This window comes from Rana temporaria, chromosome 3 (assembly GCF_905171775.1).
Source record: "Rana temporaria chromosome 3, aRanTem1.1, whole genome shotgun sequence".
NCBI classification, from domain to species: Eukaryota; Metazoa; Chordata; class Amphibia; order Anura; family Ranidae; genus Rana; species Rana temporaria.
In genome coordinates, this window is record NC_053491.1 from 182,622,891 (window position 1) to 182,635,959 (window position 13,069).

Sequence of the window (13,069 nt, forward strand, 5' to 3'; positions counted from 1 at the left end):
GAGGACGTGTCTGTCACGTGTCAGACTTTCCAAGTTTGGCCGGCTTCTGAATGTCCAGAAGTCAGTGTTGGTTCCGTCTCAGAGACTGGAATACCTGGGACTAGTCCTGGATTCCACCGAGGCGGGAGTTTTTCTTCTAACAGAGAAAGTACAGACTCTGCAATCTGCAGTGCAGCAGTTGTCGACCCAGAAGTGGTCATCTCTGCGATTCTGCATGAGGGTTCTGGGTCTGATGGTGGCCTCTTTCGAGGCGGTTCTGTATGCCCAATTCCACACCAGGGAGCTACAGAGGGAAATGCTGTCACGTTGGGACAAGCTCCCGTCATCTCTGGATTACCAGATTTAGTTGAGTCAACTGGTCAAGTCTCCCCTGGTGTGGTGGCTGGCGTCTCCGGTGCTTCGGACCGAGAAGTCGTTTTTGCCGTGCCACTGGACAGTGGTCACGATGGATGCCAGCCTCTATGGTTGGGGGGGGCGTTTGGGGCACCCAGTCGGCCCAGGGGCGCTGGACTCAGGAGTCCCCGCCTACCGATCAATGTTCTGGAGCTCTAAGCAATCAAGCTGTGCCTTGCCAGGTGGTTCCTGGATCTGCAGGGCCGACCGGTCAGTATCCAGTCCGACAACGCAACGGCCGTGGCGTACGTCAATCATCAGGGAGGCACACAGAGTTCAGCTGCAGCGACGGAGGTTTCGGCTTTTCACTGAGGACATTGTTCTTCCATCCTTATGTCCTCAGTCGAAAAACCAGAAGGAGACCACTTTACATTCTCTGGATGTGGTTCGGGCCCTACGAGTGTAATTATCTGCTAAGGTTCCGTTCCGGAAGTCGGACTCATTGTTAGTGTCGGTGGCTGGTCCTAAAAGAGGGCCTGGCAGTCTCGTCGGCCACCATTTCTAGGTGGATCCGACAGATTGTGCTTCAAACCTATGCCCTGAAGGGGCGGGCGCATCCCTTTCGGGTTACGGCGCATTCGACCAGGGCGATCGGGGCCTCCTTGGGCTTTCCGGCATCAAGCCTCTGTTACAGGGGTGTAAGGCAGCGACCTGGTCGTCGGTCCACACTTTTTCAAAGTTTTACAAGGTGGATGTGTGTGCATCTTCTGATGCCTCCTTCGGCCGCAGGTGTTACAGGCGGCAGTTTATGGTTGGAGTTCCTCCGTTGAGCAACTCCGGTTTTGTTTGGGGTGTAACCTGGTTTGCTGTGGTGTTTTCCCACCCCTCGAAATTTTTTGACACTGCTTGGGGATGTCCCTACTGTCAAAGGATGCTGTGTCCGTCCATGAACGGAAGAGAAAATAGGATTTTTGTACTCACCGTAAAATCCATTTCTCTGAGTTCATGGACGGACACTGCACCCACCCCTCCTTTGTTTGTACTGCTTGTTATGAACTGAGGCTGCTAGAGCAGGGTGTGTTATGCCCGGGGAGCCATGCACTAAGGAAAGGTTGTTAATGCTTTAAGTGCTGTAAATTCTGCCTAAACTCTCCTGGAAGGAAGGTGCATAACCCTACTGTCAAAGGATGCTGTGTCCGTCCATTAACTCAGAAAAATGGATTTTAAGGTGAGTGCAAAAAACGATTTTTCCCGTAAGGAACAATATTGAAATTGCTATTAAAAGGAAAAGCACCAAGACCAAGTTCACTTTCCAGAAAATTAGCCTATGCAATCAATGTGCTAGAGTAGATATTTAAAAATCTGTGCAGCTTTGTAAAAATCATTTTTATTTTACCATTTGTGTTTCCTCAGTAACCTGGCAAAAAACTCCTAGTTGGCAACCCCCACATCCTGCTAGGATGCGAAAAATTTTGGTTTTAAAGAATGTTACCCCACATATCAAGAATTTTATATTCTTGATATGTGCCTGTTGTACCATGTACTTGTGTTTTAAAAAGTATCCTGTTCTTTGTTTTTTGCTTATTTTGTGTGAAATACTTGGTGCTCTTGCCAGTCTTCCTGCGTTCCTATTTCAGACTGACTATGCATACATCTTGGCATAATTAGTTTTCTGTGTGAGCTGGGAGAACAACCTTCCTATCTTCTAATGATCAGACTTGTGATGACATGTCCACCCCCCCCCCCCCCATTTACACAGCCGTTCACTCAGAAGATTGTTGTTTTGCTGTTTCCCCTCACTTGGCTCTCAGCGATTTTGTATTCTTTTATTTAAAAAAAAATGTGTATGTGTAATATATATATATATATATATATATATATATATATATATATATATATATATATATATATACAATTCGGTCCATATATGTTTGGACTCTCATGTTTAATTTTAGGGTATGTACAGCCAAATCGGTGTAAGGGTTTAGGAATTGCAGCTTATCACATCCTGTCCCCCTTTTTCAAAGGACCAAAACGAATTGGACAATTGAATCAAAAGGTTACTCCTTCGTTATTTCGGAACTAATTAAGCGGGTAAAAGGACTGGAGTTGATTTCAAGTGAGGTATTGTTTATCTATTGCTGTGAACCTACATCATGCGTTCAAAAGAGATGTCCATGCAAGTTAAGTGAAACACGCCATTGTAAGCCTTTAAAAAGGAAACAAATCATCCACCAGAGAGATGGCAGCAACATTAGGAGTGGCCAAATCAACAGTATGGTACATTCTGCGGAAAAAGCAACTCACTGGTGAGCTCAGCAACCTAAAATGGCCTGGACGTCAATGGAAAATGACAATGGTGGATGTTTGCAGGATCCTCTCTATGGTAAAGAAAAACCCATTCACAACATCCAGCCAAGAGAAGGAGACACTCTCCAGGAGGTGGGCGTATCATTGTCAAAGTCTACAATCAAGACTTCACAAGAGCAAATACAGAGGGTTCACCATAAGGTGCAAACCATTAAGTCTGAAGTATAGAAAAGTCAGATTAGACTTTGCCTAAAAAACATCTAAAAAAAGCCAGACCGTTCTGGGAAAGCATTCTTTGGACGGATGCAATTGAGATTAATCTGCAAAAGAGTGGCCGGAAGAAAAAAAGTGAGGCGAAGGCTTGGAACAGCTCATGATCCAAAGCACACAACCGCATTTGTAAAACATGGTGGAGGCAGTAATTGCATGGGCATGGCTTCCAGTGGCAGTGGAGTTATTTTGTGTTTTATTGATGTGACAAAAGCAGCTGGATTAATTCTGCAGTGTTTAGAGGTATGCTGTCAGCCTACATTCATCCAAATGCAGCAAAGTCGATTGGACAGCACTTCATAATACAGAGGGACAATGATCCAAAACACACTGCAAATGCAACCCAGGAGCTTTTGAAGGAAATGTGGAATATTCTGCAATGGCCAAGTCAATCGCCTGATCTCAACCCAATTGAGCATGCATTTCACTTGCTGATGGCAAAACTAAAGGCAGACCCACAAAGAACTGAAGACCGCTGCAGCAAGAACCTGGCAAAGCATCAGAGAGGAGGAAACCCAGTCTTTGGTAATGTCCATGGGTTCCAGACTTCAGGCATTCATTGCCAGTAAAGGATTCTTGACAAAATATTAATGAACATTTTATTTATGAATATATTTATCCAATTACATTTGAGCTCCTGAAAATAGGGGGACTGTGTATAAAAATGGTTGCAGTTTCTAAAATTTGTACTTGAAATTTATGTTCAACCCCTTGAATTAAAGCTGAAAGTCTGCACTTAAAATTTAAATTAAACAATACAAATTAATTTGATTCTGGTGGCATACAGTCCTATAAGTATGCAAATTGTACCTGTGTCCAAATATATGGACCTACAGTCTAGCCCATAAATATTGGGACATCGACACAATTCTAATCTTTTTGGCTCTATACACTACCACAATAGATTTGAAATGAAACTAACTAGATGTGCTTTAACTGCAGACTTTCAGATTTTAATTGGCTGCTCAGCTGTTCCATGGCCAGGTGTCATTCCCTCATTATCCCATTTACAAGGAGCAGATAAAAAGGCCAGAGTTCATTTCAAGTGTGCCATTTGCATTTGGAATCTGTTGCTCAATATGAGGTCCAAAGAGCTGTCGCTATCAGTGACGCAAGCAATCATTAGACTGAAAAAAAAAAAAAACTCATCAGAGAAATGGCAAAAACATTAGGTGTGGCCAAATCAACTGTTTGGAACATCCTTAAAAAAGAACGCAACGGTGAGCTCAGCAACACCAAGAGACCCGGAAGACCACAGAAAACAACTGTGGTGGATGACCGAATAATTTTTTTCCTGTTGAAAAAAACACCCTTTACAACAGTTGGCCAGATCAAGAACACTTTCCAGGAGGTAGATGTATGTGTGCCAAGGTCAACAATCAAGAGAAGACTTCACCAGATTGAATACAGAGGGTTCACCACAAGATGTAAACCATTGGTGAGCCTCAAACAGCAAGGCCAGATTAGTTTTCCAATCATCTAAAAAAGCCTTCACAGTTCTGGAACAACATCCTATGTATTTGCTCAGTGCAAATTTGAACATCCAAGTGAAAGATATAACGGCATGTCGAAAGAAATAAAGTTGGAAAAAGGATCACCCCCTCCTAAAAAGGACTTATAAGCTCAATCAGGTGTAGCTAATCACCTTCTCAAAGGCACAGAAAGCCATTTGACTCATCTGTGGTCATTTTAAATTTGCTCAGCATGAAGAGCTTTCCCGGAGAATTTCAGTCCCTGGTAGTACAACTGAAGCAAACAATCAACTATGGGTGACCATGCACTGTCAAAATAACTCCAGTATAAAGTCAGGAGATGGATACAAAAACATTTCAAAGGCTTAATGCCTAGAAGTAAAGCCTGTTAAGACGTGGAAGGTAATTTTTAAATCAGGACATCGCTCCAAAATGCATGAAAGGGCCAGGAGGAAACTGGTCAGAGGCTACAACAAAAAATATAAAAAGAGTCAAAATGGAAAAATAAGTAAAATAATAAAAAAAAAAGCTTAAAACGCCCCTGTCCCTGCGTACTCTTTCACAGAAGCGAACACATACGTAGGTGGCGTTCAAACCACTCAAGGTATCGCCACGAATGTTCGAGCAAGAGCAATAATTCTAGCGCCGGACCTAATTTGTCATTCCAAACCGGTAACCTGAAGAGAAAAAAAAATAAAAGCGTCTTAAGTAGGTTTTTTTTAAGTACCGACATTTGGCACCATTCTATGACTGTGCCCAGTTTTAAAGCATGGCAGGTTAGGTATCCATTTACTCGGCGTAACATCTTTCACATTTTTTTTTTTAATGCACGAAACAGTTTTTTCCTTCAAAAAAAGTGTGTGAAAAATTGCTGCGCAAATGCTGTGTGGAATAAAAAGTTGCAACCACCACCACTTTGTTCCCTAGGGTCTCTGCTAAAGATAAAAAAAATATTTTTACATTTAGGAGAGAAATGTCAGAATTGGCATGGGTGGCAAGTGGATAAAGTGAAAATGGAGGAAGGCGTATAAAGTACTTTGGGGAAACTAAGCGAGAATACACAGTAATGGAATAGACAACAGGAATCTCGGAACAAAAGAATTGAGGAGATCTTTCAACTTCCCCCGATGGCTCACACAGGAGTTTGATGGCCACAATACAACTTATGTGAAATAATACATAAAGAATCCGACTAATAAAGGAGTAGGACGTGTCTTAGGAGGAAATTGCACATGGTATACCAGGAAACCTCCAGATACTAGGACACTAAAAAAATCTTGTTGAGAAACTTTGAAGCATTCCACAAGGGACCAAAATTGGGTGAAGTCTCAACCATGTAGGTCCTGGCATTACTTATACTGGGATACCAACATCCAGAAATAAAGAAATGTCTGCAGGTGAACCTGAGCAAGCATTCTGACTGAAGGGTAATTTCCAAAAGGGCATTGAAAACAAAAAATCAACCTGAAGGTATAAGTGAGTAGTTATTAGGTTTGAGTTGCACGATTAATCGTCAATAGTATCGCGATTTAAATTTTTTAATTTTTTTCGATGCAATCTTGACAAAGTATTTCCCGATCTTTTGTATGCAGGGAATTCTCTCTGCTGTCAAAAGAAAGGAAGAAAAAAATCTGGGCAGTCTGCCAGTATGAACATTTTTTTATCGGTGGAACGTCAAGTCTAAACATTGTAACAATTTGCCTTTTACATCAAAGGAATAGACTTCTGTATGTAGATTGAGTTTAAACAGAGACCCTAGAGAATAAAATGGTGGTTGTTGCAATATTTTGTCACGCTGTATTTGCGCAGTGGTCCTTAAAATACTTATTTTTACCAAAGATATGCAGCAGTATAAATTTTGGCCAAAATGTATGAAGAAAAAAATAATATGCTAAATTTTATAACAAACGAAGAAAAATTCACTTTTTTTTACCAAATTTTCAGTATTTTTACTCTTATAGCGCAAAAAATAAAAAACTCAGCGGTGATTAAATACCACTAAAAGAAAGCTCCATTTGTGGGGAAAAAAAGGACATAAATTTCATATGGGTATAATGTTTTCCCATATGTCATTCAAAATGTGAGCACCGAAAGCTGAAAATTGGTCTGGTTAGGAAGGGGGTTTAAGTGCCCAGTTGTCAAGTGGTTAATGCATTAAAAAAAAAAAAAAAAAAAAAAAAAACTAACCAGTAAAGTTGGCCCAAATTTTGTTTGTATAATGTGTGAAAGATTTTACGCCGTGAATCGTGATCTTTATTCTAAGCAAAAAAATTGTGATTCTGCTTTTGGCCAGAATCGTGCAGCTCTATTAGGTTTATGACTGCAAACTCTGGTCTGCATAAGAAAAAGGTTTTGACCATGTGAGTTTTTGTAGCTGTACCAGCAGTAGGCTGATATTTTTCGGTGTCATTAAAACATCTAGCTTGGTGAAGCTGATGCCCAGAACAGGAATTCGGTTTGAGCTTGCTAATGTTAGGAGCATTATCAAAGAGACTTTCCCTGAAAAGGGCAGGTCAATAAGACTGTTTTTTAGGTGCATCATCCACAAAGCAACAGCGCCCCTGCTCATATAGATGGGCATATCTGCCATGTGATACATTTTAGCGGCTTCTAGGAGCTCAGCGTGAACTTTAGGCATGTGTATGAAGCTGTAAAAACCTACAAGCATCTGAACAGTGCTCTGCAATTAACTGACATGGGGCAAAGGTCCAGAAAGGAAAGCACCACAATCTGAGTCCGAAGTGAAGGCCATATTTCAAGCATCTTTGGGGTCTTCCATGGCTATGTTGAAAATGGGCTGATCAAGATGGCTGCTGTATAAAAACTAACTTATGCAACATAATGAATATTTTAGAAATCTAGTATGTTAATAGAAGTAACAGATTCAGTAGACAAGTCACGAACATCTCAAATTCTCCTCAGCAGAGCTCAGGAAACAAGCACGCAACCTTATTAGACACCAGCAAAAAACTGATGAATGAATGATAGGGATGGTGTTTTAGTGGGCAGGCCAGCAATGTTTTTTTAGAGTTTTCCAGGGAGGAGGGGATGAGTCATAAGAGGGTCAATGAAAGCTGCAGGTGTCTGTAAATCCAGGAAGTTAACAGGCAGCAGCTTCAGCTGCCCACAGTTAAAATGGCTACAGTCAGACTTGGTGGAGGGAGATTTCTGCCGCATATTTGGCAAGTACAGAATCACAGTATATATGAAATATTATGCAAAGTGGTTAGAGGGAAACTTCAGAATTGCAAATATGTTTTTATTGCAAATTATGTGAGCAGACTGCAGTTCCTCTTTAATGACCTATCAGTTTCCTTTTGTTCTGGTTTTTAGTTTGCACCAATTTTGTGCTGTTCGAGCTGCAGTACCGCAGGAGCCATTGGCTCCTGCTGTTGTCAGGCAAACTTCTGTGAGGCAGGGGCGTGGCTTGCCAACACTGTGTCTGTGAACACGCAGAGACCTGATTGGGAGCTTGCCTACATGGGTTCCTTCTTAGCAGTGCATTTGCTGAGGGGGCACCTGGAGGAAGGAGAAGAGGAGGTAAGGGGCAATGTCGTTGCACAAAGCAGATAAGTAGAACCGTGTGAAGCCTTTAATATCACTTTAAATCCTGCATGTTCCTTAGAGGTAAATGGCAAAAAGGATCATAGTATGTGTGTTTTTTCTTTTTGTTTTTTTTAATATATAATATACATGGTTTTAACAGTACATTGTAAATCACACGTTTTATTTCTACAGGGAATCCTCTGTCGGTTTGTCTCGTATTGGTAGTTCTTACACAAGAAGAAAATGGGAAGATGAAAAGAAAAATAGTTCTGTGAATGAGATTTTAAGTACAACCTATCAACGAAGGTAAAAACCAAAGATATTGGGTTTCTGAGCGAAGTACTATATACACTATTTTGTCAAAAGTATTGGAGCGCCTGCCTTTACACGCACATGAACTTTAATGCCATCTCAGTCTTGGTGGGGCTCAATTTTGAGTTCATCCAACATCAGTGCCTGACCTCACAAATGCACTTCTGAAAGAATGTTTAAACTTTCCCATAGACACATTCCTAAACCTTGTGGACATCCTTCCCAGAAGAGTTGAAGCTGTTATAGCTGCAAAGGGTGGGCCAACTCAATATTGAACCCTACGGACTAAGACTGGGATGCTATTAAATTTCATGTGTGTGTAAAGGCAGGTGTCCCAATACTTAACATAGTGTATCTATATACCTTTTTATATACCTCTATATACCTTTGTATACAATCATACACTTGTAGTGAAATATAGGGGTACACGAAGGGCATTCAAATAGACAAACTTTTTAAATTTAATAAAGTAGTTCAAATCGCAAAAATCCTCAGAAGTGGTGCCTGGAGGAGAGTTCTTATCCTCAGTCCTTTGTGGCCAGATGCAGGGCTCTGTACAGAAAGACAACTGCACAGTTTACAGGTTGACAAGATAAAGACCCACTCGGAGCTTCACCCCAAATCTCTCCATAAAGAGGACCTGTTGCGGCCCATGCTGCCAAGGGATGACTTTCATCCCTTGTAATGCCAAAAAAGTTGGTACAAAAAATAAAAAATGTAAAGTAAAATTAAATTGTATAAGATAAAAAAATGAAAGCGCCCTCGTCCCTTGTGTTTATGCGCAAATGCGAATGCATACCTTACTCCCGCACCAGACTTCCCGTGCCACTCTAAACTACCTGTAAAAGCGTTTAAAGCATGTCCTATTGATGATTTTAAGCACTGTAATTTGCCACCATTCCACGGGCAGATGCAATTTTAAAGCGTGACATATTGGGAATCTATTTACTTGGCGTAACCATCTTTTACATTATACCAAAAAATCTGTTTACTTTAGTGTTTTGTTTTTAACCACTTAAGACCCGGACCTTTATGCAGGTAAAGGACCTGGCCAGTTTTTGCGAATCGGCACTGCGTCGCTTTAACTAACAATTGCGCGGTTGTGCGATGTGGCTCCCAAACAAAATTGGCGTCCTTTTTTTCCCACAAATAGAGCTTTCTTTTGGCGGTTTTTATTTTTTGCGCTATAAACAAAAATAGAGCGACAATTTTGAAAGAAAAATCTATTTTTTACTTTTTGCTATAATAAATACCCCTCCCCCCCCCAAAAAAAAAATTCTCAGTTACGTATTCTTCTAAATATTTTTGGTAAAAATCGCAATAAGCGTTTAACGATTGGTTTGCGCAAAATGTATAGCGTTTACAAAATAGGGGATAGTTTTATGGCATTTTTATTAATATATATATATTTTTTTTACTACGAATGGCGGCGATCAGCGTTTTTTTTTCGTCACTGCGACATTATGGCGGACACATCGGACAATTTTGACACATTTTTGGGACCATTGTCCTTTTCACAGAAAAAAAAATGCTATAAAAGGGCACTGTTTACTGTGAAAATGACAATTGCAGTTTAGGAGTTAACCACTAGGGGGCGCTGTAGGGGTTATGTGTGACCTCATATGTGTTTCTAACTGTAGGGGGGCAGGGCTGGACATGTGACGTCACTGATCGTTTTTCCCTATAGGGAAACAGACGATTATTTTTACATGTCGGAGCGAAGTGGAACTTTTCCTATATACTTGCTGATTTTAAAATGACTTTACCTTCTTAGTTAGAATATCACATTTTCTCCGTAATATACACAGTTGCTTTATAGATGTGATTTTTTGAAGGTCTTTGTGTCTGATCACCATGTATCCTTTTCCTAGTAGTTCTTTTGGTAGACGGCAGGATGAATTAATTAATTCAGGAGTTTCCAGTTCAACCTCGGGATCTACACCATCGATCACATCGTCTGGGATTACGAGAAGTCTTTCTAGTACTATTAATTCAAAAAGCACACTGGCTTCTTCAGGCTTATTAAGCAGGTATCCCTAAATTTATTATATATAACATTTTTTTTTCTTTCTGTGGAATATCTGGGGCTGGGCTGTAATGTTTGTTTCTGCACTAGATCTTGCTGTGGGTGCTTCCCTTGGCAGATAGTGTACCATATAGAGCTAGCTGCAGGGTACTTTACAGGTTTTTGGCTGTGGTCTATCGGGTGAAGAGCCCAGTCCCTTAAGACTCCTGCCTAAGACCATTGTGGAGGGCAAAACCAGAAAAGGTGCTAAACCCCTTGTTAATCCATTCTACATAAAGTGTTGAGTACAGAGCAGAAGTCCTTTTAAACAATTATGTGAATGCCAGCAAGGCAGCCCCACTCCCTTTTTACTGCTACAGATCTTGTGAGTGGCCCTCTGGGGACAATATTACAATTGCATGTGTGGCAGATAAATGCAGGGAAAAAATAGTTAAATCATTCAGAGCCATGGTACTTTTTTATTTTTGTGATTGTTGCACCCACTCTGACTCCATGCCTTTCTCTGTCCATTCCACTGGCCTATTGGCCATCCCAGCTCCCCCCCCCCAGAGTAATCTGCCACAATGTCAGATTCCATGGAAATAACTTTTGGTTTTATTGAGGCCATAGATAATGTGGGGTCTGACCCCTCCTCCGTTTGCTTTTGGGCCACATGATGCCTGAGGAGGAGGATTCCTTACCTTATGACCCTGATACCTCAGGATCAGATGCCTAGTACAGAGATTTCATTCAAGCTAAAAGGATACCATAGCTACCCTTAGATGAATAATCTGGAGGGCCAGAAAGCTTAATTTTGCAGGATCAAGCTGAAGGGCATTCCAATGATTCTCATTATTCCGAAATGGCTTAGGAGGTTGTGGTATTCAGACATTCTCAGACTCCTGGTAGGTACTAAGTGCTTTTCCAGATCATCCAGACCTCCTGTCCCGAAGGCCAGTGTTCTATTCTGCTTCTTGGTTACAGGCATTAATGGCATAGTTGTGAAGTCATAAGGCTGAAGGACAGGAATGCTCTATTGTTCCGACAGGACGTCTTTTAAAGCCTCTAGGGCGCGTGGCGCGCACGCACACCCGTTGCATCACTGGGAACACAGTGCGCGTGCCCGCGATTGCCCAGTAACTGTGCAGGGACGTCAAGCTCTGTGTGTAAACAGAGCTCCACGTCCTGTCAGGGAGAGAGGAGACCGATCTGTGTCTCTTGTACATAGGGACACAGATCGGTCACCTCCCCCAGTCACCCCCCTCCCCCCACAGTTACCCCCCTCCCCCCACAGTTAGAACACACCCAGGATACACATTTAACCCCTTCCCCGCCCCCTAGTGGTTAACCCCTTCCCTGCCACTCAGATTTATACAGTAATCAATGCATATTTATAGCACTGTTCACTGTATAAATGTGAATGGTCCCAAAAATGTGTCAAGTGTCCGCTATAATGTTGCAGTCCCGAAAAAAATGCAGATCGCCGCCATTCCTAGTAAAAAAAAAATCATTATGTCCCCTATTTTGTAGGCAATTTAACTTTTGCGCAAACCAGGTTATTGCGTTTTTTTTTTTTTCTACCAAAAATATGTAGAAGAATACGTATCGGCCTAAACCTGAGAAAAAAATATATATTTTTTTAAAAAATTGGATATTTATTATAGCAAAAAGTAAAAAATATTGTGTTTTTCAAAATCGACGCTCTTTTTTTGTTTATAGCCCAAAAAATAAACGCATAGGCGATCATATACCACCAAAAGAAAGATCTATTTGTGGGGAAAAAAAGGACGTCAATTTTGTTTGGGAGCCACGTCGCACAACCGCGCAATTGTCAGTTAAAGCGACGCAGTGCCGGAAGCTAAAATCTCGTCTGGGCAGGAAGGGGGTGTATGTGCACAGTAGGCAAGTGGTTAAGGATCAATCTCAACCTTGGCTGTTCAGTTTTAGAAACGTTTGGCCTCAGTTTCTAGTAAAGGCTTTTATTCGGGCCATGCTGCACATCTCCCCCACCCCGTACGGTCTTCTGTGTTCCTTTGGGGATATTCACTTGTCTGATATTTCCCCGTAAGGTGTCCTTTGTTATCTCTGGGAGGACAGTCTATGAATTGGTGGTCTTCTGTAAGGAGCCATTCTTGGTGTTGCACAAGATCAAAGTTGTGTTGAGGCCTAAGATTTGTAAGGCTTCCATTCACACGAATTTATACCAGGTGAAATGTTCAGCCCACCTCTGATGCCATTTTTGTGCTTTAGGCCTGTGTCTGTTGACCCTTTTGTGACCCGGTAGTTTGGACTTTTGGTTTTTGCTATGTTGCTTATCCCTTATTTAGCCTTCATTTGGATAATTGTAGTAATGTAATAATTAGAGCCTGTGTCGAGCACTATATGACTAGGAACGTAGGTTTTTTTTTTTTTTTTTTTCACTTGCCAGTAAAATCAATTTCCCGGAGGACAGCATAGCGCAAAAGTCCACCCCTATCTTTTTTGATCTCTCCAATTTGAACCTTTTTACTGCAATCTGGTCACTTGATCTCCTAGGGGAGAAAAGGGACAGCTTGCCAACAGATGCCCCATAGCAAGTGTATGGGTGAAGCAACCTCGCAGGTATTTCAGCCGTTGGCAATTTCCCCTCTTCCCTGATGCCTTCCAATGGGGATATCACTTTACCATAGCACCTTCAGAATAGATTAGTATACACATCTTCCTTTCACAGGATAGTTGGATAGAAGTTTGGGGATTTAAGCATAGTTGGAAATATCCTGGAATTCCACTTTAAAGTGTAAAGGTTCTTCCCCAGTGGTTCAAATACACTTATCTTTAGGAG

General features: G+C 41.4%; 1 protein-coding gene across 3 annotated transcripts in view; it reads left to right on the forward strand.

Moving 5' to 3' along the window:
• The window catches only part of PPP1R12A (protein phosphatase 1 regulatory subunit 12A), a 184,489-nt gene that overhangs the window by 131,604 nt on the left and 39,816 nt on the right, over nt 1–13,069 (forward strand). For 2 of the 3 annotated variants that reach the window (XR_005747912.1, XM_040343930.1), the window contains exons 12-13: nt 8,124–8,237; nt 10,115–10,273. Coding sequence is in view for 1 of the 3 variants with exons in the window: in XM_040343930.1 (XP_040199864.1) it covers nt 8,124–8,237; nt 10,115–10,273 (273 nt within the window). In the remaining 2 variants the exon portion in view is untranslated. The remainder of the gene's footprint in view (nt 1–8,123; nt 8,238–10,114; nt 10,274–13,069) is intronic. The other variant, XR_005747913.1, reaches the window with a different exon arrangement.